Here is a 10588-nt window from a genome sequence, read left to right on the forward strand (position 1 = left end):
CCATTTCGGCAGCTACATTCCAATTTAGCAAGTAAGCGAAACATTAGAAACTCCGCGTTCCCTAGCCCCACTACAGCTGGGGGGCCCCCTTATTGAACCGTAATGACCGCAAGCAGTAAAACTGCGCCAGCTGACGTTGAGGGAAAATCGTTTTTCAATAGCTGCTGGTGACGTTGATGAGGATAAAATCATATCCCCCTCATCCTCACGCAAAGAGGGAACAAATAAACAAACTCTCCGGTCGCTGGTTGGTTCCGTGGCTTTACCTTAAGGCCGAACACCATCTCCGGCAGATGAGAGATTTTAATGAAGGGTCATTAATCATATGATGACCGGTTAAACACACCGCTCGTGTCGTAAACGGTCAATGGGACGACCGGAGCTTGCGAGAAGTAGTGGATATTAGTCACTATTTAAGCTGTATATTCTACTTCATGGACACATTTTACTTTTTCAGGACACAGAACAGTTCCACAACATCCCATTTAACGTTGATAATTCCATGTAATACATTGCTTTGTGTCAAACAAAATTCCATTGTTTCTAATTTTAGTTTTTTTTTACGGTTATTTCATTCAATAAGCATCAAAACCACCTTGCAAAACGAAACGAACCCACCTTTACTTCCATTTAAGACTTTGATTCAAACGGATGCTTCAACAAAAACGTTACAGAACACAGACGGTAAGAAAAAGCCCGGGTTCGCGAATTCAAAATTATCACGCCGCAACAGCTTTGAAGTCGAAAATACCTTGAGGACAATTAATTAGGCAAGTACTAACGACAAGCCTGGGCTGCAACGACCTGGTGTCCGTTTGGCCCGTGGGGGGTTTTTCCGGGCACACTGATCCCAATCCTAGCATTTTTGAAGGTATAATTGTCCCTTTAGTTTCCCTGTGTCGCTTTTATCAAGTACTTTTTCTTCGTTCCATTCGTGGAGTTGTGTTACTGGCTATAATTATGGGGAATTTGTTTGAAGTCTCTATTTACGTTCCAGTTAAAGGGTACTTGAAAATGGGTAAGTCCGTATAATTGCACAACATGGTTTTTATAACGTTTTGTTAGTTCATGCTTCCCTTAATAGCAAAGAAAGATAGTTAAATAGTTAAATTATCAAGTGTAGCGTTATGATGTACGGAAATGTATCTTTTAAAGGCAGAGAGGAAAGCTTTTCAAATTAATTATGCTCCCTGCGATAAGCAACTCTTCATAACATTTATACACCAAAGCGTACTTCCCTTTGATCCCCGTTACAAAATCATCCACTCAAGCATAAACAAACATTTCCCGGCCGCAAATTGCATTACTCACGCGGAACCGTACCGTCGATATCGAATCGACGCAAATCATTCCACAAATGTGATAATCACTTTCTAGTTTCCTAGCTTCTCCCAGGAAAGCTTATCCTTCGAGTGCACTCATGCAGGCACGATGCACGTCCAATCAATTGCATTCTTGTCGTTTCGAGCGTAAAAATTCTCCACCGATTATAACTCAAATCTAATTAGCAACACGTGGCCGTTTCGGTTCGGTGCTAATTGTCAAGGTGACTAGGGCACTTGATCATCTAGGCATTCCAGTTCCAAATGTTTCTTCCAAGGCGTATTGACGGCGAAAGGGGACACAGTTTTGCCATTGTTTGACATCGACAGAATTGTTGGCCCCATTAACAATCCCTCACCACTGCACTTTCCTTTAAACATTCATCAAACAAACTCTAATCAATTATAACTGACAACTGCCCACGAAAGTGTGAATTGGGATGATTAGACGCGTGCAACGAATCGGTCAGAGACGGTACCTGCTGCGCCGTGCCTGATTATCGTTACTGCTTCGATCTGTTTCGATAATTGGAATAATCGATCGGCGAACGGGCAAAGCGCTCGCCAAATGAGGGCAATTTACGTTCGCCAGGGATGTTTCTTGGAACCGATCCAACGAGGCCGCCCATAATGTCCTATTTATCGTTGGAGTAATGACCATCAATCAGGCTGCAGTCCGTTAAGGGAGCACTGCAGTAATGCAAGTAACTATAGTGTGTCAAGTACAACTATCCTAAATGCCGTTGGGAGTTTTTCCGATTGAAATAGTAATCGATATTGTTAGCGGTTGTTTATTTATCTCTTATGGTATCTTTTCTATTTACTGTTTCTAAACACTCTATCTAAACTGTTCTTTTCCGTGAGCACAGGCTGTGAGTTAATAATTTTCATTTTCCACTGGGACACAAAGTTACGTATCTCACAAATCCTGTCAAGAACTACCCAACCTAACCTTTGTGGTATTTTGGAAAACAAGATTCCTATTAAAAGCTTTACTTTTATCATTTAAACCTCTTGCTCAATGTGGAGAAGTTAAAGCAACAATTTAATTAATGGGATGATTGGATACAAATGAACGAAAATGGCTACATAAATTTTTAATCTAAATTTTTTTACTGAAATGACAATGCGTATAAAGTTTTCCAATTCTATTCAAACACATTTCATATGCTTTAAAATCTCAGATGCTAACAAACATATTCACGAATACCATATTGGCGCGTGTATAACACCAGCTTTTTCATCCAGGATTATTATATTGAAAACCACGAATAGTGTTTAGAATAGTGAATGGAACGCAGACATTTATTTCACGTTTGTTATAAATTTTTTTGTTCTTATAAGTTAAAACTCTTCTTGCAGGGTTTCTTTTGTTCCAATATAGCTGTTAGTCATTTTCAAATTAAAGTTAAGGCGAAAGCATCGAAACTCAATCGATTTTGCAGCAAGTAGTGATAGTAGTGGTGAAAAATAAACATTTTCTTCAATCAAATCAGTTTGTTCATTTAACTAATCAACTACATGTAATTATTATTGGAAAATGAGATTAGTACACAAACAATTTTTATTTAAAAAATGGATCATTACCACCACGGTTATTTGGGATAAAAAAGATTGTACGTTCAAAGCTCGTTTTATGTCTTATCTTACTGAATGTATCTCAATTGCACCAGGATATAATTTTCAATATAATAATACATGTTCAACAAGAGCATTTAATAAACTGTTCAACGTTTTGTGTAAGACGCTCAGGGGCATGACTAGGTTTAGTTTACGTCAGATAAAATCAGCAAAAGGGCCGCATCCGTGAGAAAATTACCAATTACAACCATGCTGGTATCTTTCATGTTAAGCGTGGCTTCCTGACGGCCTTCACGCGTACATGTTGCGCATCCTTTTCCGTGAGTCTACGAAAGAACTCCGTTGGTACCGAATTGTACCACCAATACGACAGGCCCCCATTTTCCAGCCAGACCGCGTTTCCATTTGTTCCCAATCTCCAATCGCTATCAACGGTCCCAGTGCGCGCCAGAACGCCACGGCTCGGCTTATTTCCCGATGGCTAGGATAGGCTTTTAGGCGGCATAATTCGGTGCTGCCCAGCGAGCCAAACACTCGGGAACGGGAAGTGCAATCTTGCGTTTTATCATGAATTAATTAGTTTCAGTACCAGCGCGTTTCCAGCGGCCGGTCTTTTCGGTGCCTTTAGTTCCGGGACGTTCGGTGGGTGCGAGGGATGTTATTCGAATGTGGCGCACTCAACATCGAGCAACAATTTAGCCGGCTTTCCCGGCAGCTCGTCCACCCGGTCAATAGATGGCCGATATAAATAGGCATTTATATGCAAGTTTTCAAAGATTGCAGTCGTGCAGTCGGAAAATTAATGCGAACGACTTCGGCCGGGTGCGATTGTTTTGTGTGCTCCACCCCAAACCCGAGCCGGTTTGCTTGGCATCGCTTGGCCGCGGAAGAAGCGTGCGAAATTTTGCGCCAAAAGCCCCAATCCCGGGCGATCGAGGCGAAGTCATTTCCATCATCAGTTGATCTGCTTTTAATTATATCACTACCACACCGAATCCAGGTCGCGACAGAATACCGTTCGCATTCCTGACGAGCTCAGCTGAAATAACCAAATAACCGTCCGGCCTGGTGCAGCTGACCGACTCGGGAACCGTAAGCACTTGTCAAGGGCTTGGCGAGGACGAGGAAGCGTACAATGAGCCACGTACAATGTATCTTTCTAATCGACAATCTGTGACAATTGTGAGGCCCGTGGGCATTTTCGTCTGTCCCATTTTCCCATCCGAAAGCCATCCATTTTCTGAAGTGAATTTCCTATTCGAATGTTATTCCATTGAAACACAGTTTGGAAAGTTTATTAACGATTAGATTATGATGGCCCCATCTAGATCGCTGGCTATGGCACAGGTTCAAACCGTTTTCAAAGCTCCAATCGGTTTTATTTTCCCGTCTCAGGGCGTAAGACAGCAATCTCCAGTCACTTCAAGCCATTGAATTGGGTGCCCCCTTGCAATACCCTTTTCCTCGGGCCCAACGATCCGTTTTGTTGAGTTGCCTCAATCAACGCAAATTAATCGCTTATCAGCTGGTCAATCACGGGCGAATGGTTCCGCGAACGGTTCCGGCTTCGTCGTGCCGAAATGTACTCGAAAATTTAATTTTGAACCCATCCGACTCCATCCGGGCAAGTGAGCTGTAAGTGGACAGCGGCTGACAGCCGAAGAATGGTTGGCTTCGAAGACGGTTGGCGTTTTTGGGCCCGACCCCCGCCCCCGGGCCCGCAACGGAACGATACGAAAAGTGAAGGAAAATTAATGTTTTGGGTGCGCAGCTGTTTGATGTCGTTATCGCGTCTCCCTCCGAACTACGTCGTCCGACGGCTGGGACCGGGGTTTCGGTACGTCTCAATTATCCGGTTGTCAAGCTTGTCACGGGGTTGATCATCGCCGTGATGGATCCGTTTCACGAAACGTTCTCTTGGGAAATAAAATTCACTGGAAAAAGATTAGAAAAAATGATACAAAAAAGGCGTTTACGTTCAACCTAATATTCAGAATCCTTTCAAACATTCGGCCAAACAATTACATTTTTCCAACCGGTTGTAAACTGGGATTCGATTCACAACTTGGGATTCGAAACACAACTTGGGATTCGAATCTCTATGGCGACTAGTGACTCTTTTACCCACTCGTTCATTCTTTTGGGATTCGAATCCCAGTTAAGGTTTCAAATCACCTCGAAGGTTAATAAATCATTTTACACGTTTTAAATCACAAAAGGGTGACTTAAAGATTCGAATCATCGTTATGATTATTCACTCTGATTCAAATCTCTAAAAAGAGTTGTTATTCTCATCACTACCACATAAGCCGGTACATATTGCCCTCTGCTGAGGAGTTTTTATATTTTCGGTTCAATTTGATTAACATAGTTTTCGTACATTTTGACATGATTTCTACAATGCTATTGATCGATATAATTAACTTTATACTCATGAAAGTAAGGGTAATAGAATAATGAATAAAGTTTAAAAATCGTTCCATGCAGACAACAACTTCTCTCTTGAACAATTTTTCTTTTGAACTTTGTGGCAGCGTAAAGATTTACTGAAATTTCTCATATTCATTTCCAAAGATTTGTTTGTCCCGTTCACAGTACAGATGGATACAGATAGCTTACTGTTCGGAATGTTGCTTGAACTATCAGTAAAAACTCAGTACGGTTCCGTCAAAGATGCGCCGTCACCGAGTTCGAAAAAAGCACATCAAAGCAGGCAGTGCGCCTTTTGCGTCAATCGAATGGCAACGTCCCCGATGGCGAAGTAAGCCAACCACCTAAAAATTACCGGATGCCGAATGGAAAAGATGGAAGCACGCGCAGCAGATTGTACGCGAAAACATTTGAATATTATGAAGCCCGGGCACAAATAAATCAAAACATTTGCAGATTTATGGTGCCACCCGAGGCCAGCTGGGGCGGCCGTAATGTCGAAAGACTTTCCTTTCGAATGGCGCACACCTCACGCCCTCAAAGAAGACGGCGCCCGAGCTCCTTTCAGCGAGAAAAGAATGTAACTGAAAGGCATTGGAAATCTATCGGGAATTTCAAAGCCGGGTACGTTTGCGAGTTGTCAATTTTCGGAAGGATTATTTTCGCTCCATCCTTCCCGGTTCTGCGTTCCGGTGCGGGAGAAAATGCATTGTTCGTGACTGCCGAAGTGCTGAAACCCATCTCAAGCCCCACCCGGTCGCCGGAAACGCCGGTGGGTCAGCAGCATCCGTTTTGTGCTGGATCTAGGGGCCGCAAAATGATCCGGTTAATGCTACTTTTGTCGTGCGCTCAAGATCGCTTGCGTTGCGGTTCATCTGGCGGCACAATGCTACCCGGAAGTGGTCTGGGATTAAAAAAGAACTGGTGAAAAGATTGAGTTTTTCCTTCTTTCTTCGGAAACCATTGGAGGATTTATCTCCTAAGGAAAAATAAACAAAATCTTATTGACTGTACAACAAATTAGTTCTAGATGGTACAAATGTTTTGTAATGCAGAAAATTCATGAACGCGTGGCTTCGTTCCTAAAGTTCAAAAAAAGAAAAAAAATAAAAGCTTATATATAAAATGTATAAAATCAGTTTACAATTGAACTAAACTCTAAAATCATAGGAATTTATAGGAATTTGTCGACTTAAGAATTTCTCGAGTATCTAAAGATGAAAATCCAGATTTACAAAATGTTTGCCCAAACCGTGAAATATGATGAAACAACTGCTGTTTTACATTTTATTCTTTAGAAAAAAAGTTTTCCTTAATTTCATCATAAAAGATTTTTTTTCAGGTTGACAAAATCTTGCTTAAGCTTATTGTTATATTTTCGTTTATATTTTCTAATATTTGAAGAATTTATGAATTTATTCGTAACGTTGTATCCTTGGTATGAGGCTAATGTAATTTTTACTTATTTAGATTGAAATTTCCCTTTTGTAGTTTGAAATGGGAAAGTTTACTACATAATGCGCTAGTCTGCTCAGCTTAAGCATTTATGATACATTGTCAATAGTTTATGCTGATCGCTTCGAATCACGGGATCACATTCGTCGGCCGTAATGAGACCCAATTGGACACGAACGTCACCCCTCGCGCGTATCACTAAATAGACATAACAATCGAAACCGGGACACGCACCATAACCGTTTGGCTTTCATTGTGGCGCAATTATCGTTAGCAGTGCCGGGAAACAACAATATCTTTCCGCAGGTAATCCCACCCCGGACATAGCCTCTTGCAGCACCGGGCGAAGCGACGGGTCCGTGCCGCGTGCCTGGCCGTTCTAAATCCGTGGCCGCGATTTTGATTGTTTGCGCGTGATTGGATGGCAATTGAAACACGATCGTCACCGCGGTTGGCCGGACTTCCTTTCCACGTTGTGCCGCACAACGGCGGTAAACCCCGTGGAAACACTTCCCGAGCGTGGCCGCCCGTGTCGGAACGATTCGAAATCGTTTTTCCAACTTTACCGAACAACCACCAGTTCATGTGGCTGCCATTAATCGGGGGGGCAAAACAAAAGACAAAAAAGAAACGCACAAACTGACGGTGAAAGTGTCCTCGGAGAGGCCATTTCAGGCCAATATTTCCCCTTAGGTAGGCAGGCCGGACCGGTTGGGACGGGCCGGTGATCAGATGGGACATCCCGTTCGAATGCCACCTGACGGTTACGCACGCTCGTGGGAAGGAAAATTCCCATAATCGCCGAACGTGCTTCGCATGCACTCGGGATGCTCGGATGGTCTCTTCGGTCCCGGAACGCACACCCCGGCACTCAGCGATGCTCTGCAGTGTCGTGCACTGTCAGCATTTTGTCAGCGGCCCCTTAAGTGACGCATTTTTGCCTGCCTTCGATGGGGTTTGCTTATCGGATCAACTTAACCTCAAACGCCCAAGAGGGTGGAAAGGACCAACCTTTTTCTTGTGACACTCATATCCGGGGAGGTGTGTTGCAGGTGGAACCACCCAAAACGATTGGGCACCGATTCTTCTTTTTCCATCTCACCAACCAATCGATTTATCGTTTCTCTTGAAGAAAAACTATGATACAAATTTGGTTGTACTCAAGAAAACCGTTGTGATGAGTTGTTTTAGTTATTTCACATATTTTAATTATTTTTTTAAAATAAAATTGGCATAGCATATGAATATGATATCTCTTATGCAATTTGTAGTTGAATCTAAAAAAATTCACTCATTATTTTAGACTGCTTCATAAATTTGCTTTGCCAATGAATGAATTTCGGATATCCGATCGAATCGAGCTATCTATTTTTATACATATCACGCCGGAGATTCGGTTCCTTTGACGCGGTATTTATGAAAACCGACGGCTCGCTTCATATGATTGAAGTCCGTGCTGAGCCTATATGATTCTATGAGGGTGTGATTTGAGCAATTGCAATGATAAATGTGCGATTTAAAAATTTAAACAAGGACTGTAAAATAATTTGATTTGAAATTTGATTTGATAGTCATAGCAGCACTAGTCGATGCGATGGGTTTACCATAATTTTTGTACTTTTGATCAAGGAGCGTTACTGCGGTCAACCATTCTCATCGTCCCCTAGTAAGGTGGGAGTGTACTCCAATTATATATAGATAACGCTCCAAAGCCAGAGGGACGTTCCTGTTATGGCTATAATGTGGAGGTTACATGAAGTTGTAAGCAACCAGACAGTCGCGTGGCAAGATCGGCTGATGAAGAAAGTCACGTATAATCCCGGAATCCTATCACTAGAAGCGACCCTGCTAGGCTTGTTACACTGGTTATGCTGATAGTGCCAGAGTCGCAGAACGACAAACAAATCTTACCTGTCGCTGTTGGCGGGTTGTTAACCAGTACCACCCTTTGCATCACGCGCCTTCAGATATCGCTCTAAGTTCAAAGGCAAAAACAAACTCAAATGATTTTATCCGGCCCGTAAGAATATTTAAGTGCTTCATACTAAAAACCCATCCCAATTTTTATCGGATTTGTTCACGATGTCAGGTTTATTTTCTTCCCAAAAATGAAGATGATAATTGTTTAACGAGGTGTTCCAGTTACATGTTTATCGATAACATTTTAAATATTTTATCTTTTACCACTTTTTATGCAACTTTGCTATTTAGAAAGTTCCACTCTCCATTACAAAGGGTATTACTTTGAAAACATTGAAGCATCGTTTAAAGTATCCGGCCCGCGCATTCGGTTTCTTTTTAATCATCTGGCCCTTTTTGAAAAACGTGTGCCGATCCCTGCTATAGACGATACTTTGCGCTAAACTGTCGATTGCTTGCGGAAGAATGAAGGAAATAGATCACATTTTTCACGTACTACAATGAATATTCAACGATATATAAGGGTTTCAAGGTACCAGTCAAGAGTACCAGCGCATACATCGTGAGTCAGCATTATGCAAGTCAGCATTCGTCGATCATCGCGACTTGGCCCCGGATCATCACGACGCCCACCACATTATGCTGCGTTGCAGCTTCCCATAGCGACGCGGACCACTCGTATTATGCAGAGTTGCAGTTTTTACAACGAGCAACGATCCAGACCGTAAACCGATCACCAGTTGGTATTCAGCATTGGCATTCAACTTGGCTTTATTCAGTCAGTCTAGAAGCTGAACAGAAAAGATGAGGTCTTCTAAAGAGTCCGCAATGTTATTTGTCGTTTTAAGTGCCATTTGGGCCCCAATCGTAGTGCAGTGCAAAAGAAACGAAAAAAAATATAATGCAAAGATTGCGGAGCAGTTACAAAGTCTAAAACTTGATTTAATACAAATTGCCAGCGATCTTAGAGGATTAGAGCAACTAAAGTATTTGCTAGCGGAACAGACGTCTCTTCTTACCAGCCGACAGGGTGTGGAACCTCTCACCGGTTGTGGTTGTTGTGAAACGAAATGTCAATGTGGGTGTAGAATTCCAGAAACTAACTATTCCTACTGCAGTGAAATTAAATGCAGTACCTCCGGAATTTACCAGATTCAACCCGAAAACCCCTTCAAGCAACCGATGAACGTGCTGTGCGACCAAGAGTACGGGTCCGGTGGATGGACAGTGATTCAATATCGCTTCGACGGTTCGGTAAACTTCTACCGTGGTTGGCAGGAGTACAAGAATGGTTTCGGCAGTTTAGAGAGCGAGTTCTGGTTGGGCTTGGATCGTATCTTTCAGTTGACCGCTTCGAAACCACTTGAGTTGGTGGTTTTGGTGGTAGATGTCAATGGCGTCAGTACGTTCGCAAAGTACGATCACTTCGAGATTGGAGACGATAGTCAAGGCTATGTCTTGAAGTCTGTGGGCGCTTACTCCGGTACGGCTGGCGATGAATTGACAGACCTCGTAGGACAGAAATTCACCACACTGGACATTGATAGTGAAATATTCGAAATTTGTGCGTACACTGGAGGTTGGTGGCATAAAGACTGCTTTATGAGGTCTGTAGCATGTTGATCATATTTTTCGAGACATCGTTGATAAAAATATGATTACATTCATGTGGGAGTAGGGTACGAGAAAGAGAGAAATTGAATAATTAGCGAGCAAGCGGTGGGATATAAAAGGCCGCGAATAGCCTGTGCAAAAGTAGTCGCAAATCGAAGTGGAATGTGTACAGTCGCAACGTTGTGAAGAGAAACGATAATAAAGAAGAATTGACCTTTGAACCTTTCATATTTGCCTACATGGGGGCTCGTCCGGGATAGGATAGG

At 42.5% G+C, this 10588-nt stretch overlaps 1 protein-coding gene across 1 annotated transcript; it reads left to right on the forward strand.

Annotated features, from left to right (window-relative positions):
- The first annotated feature begins 1014 nt into the window (after positions 1 to 1014).
- On the forward strand, positions 1015 to 10331 carry LOC131265170 (angiopoietin-related protein 2-like). Its single transcript, XM_058267430.1, has 3 exons — positions 1015 to 1018; positions 5499 to 5664; positions 9842 to 10331. Exons 1-3 carry the CDS (start codon positions 1015 to 1017, stop codon positions 10329 to 10331), a joined length of 660 nt encoding a protein of 219 aa, XP_058123413.1.
- The last annotated feature ends 257 nt before the right edge of the window (positions 10332 to 10588 follow it).

This window comes from Anopheles coustani, chromosome 2, assembly GCF_943734705.1.
Source record: "Anopheles coustani chromosome 2, idAnoCousDA_361_x.2, whole genome shotgun sequence".
Classification (NCBI taxonomy): Eukaryota; Metazoa; Arthropoda; class Insecta; order Diptera; family Culicidae; genus Anopheles; species Anopheles coustani.

Excerpts from the sequence above, each read along its gene's own strand:
- LOC131265170 (XM_058267430.1), top strand. Across the intron at positions 5,665-9,841 it reads GCAACGTCCCCGATGGCGAA|TACCTCCGGAATTTACCAGA; the intron begins GTAAGCCAACCA and ends AATTAAATGCAG.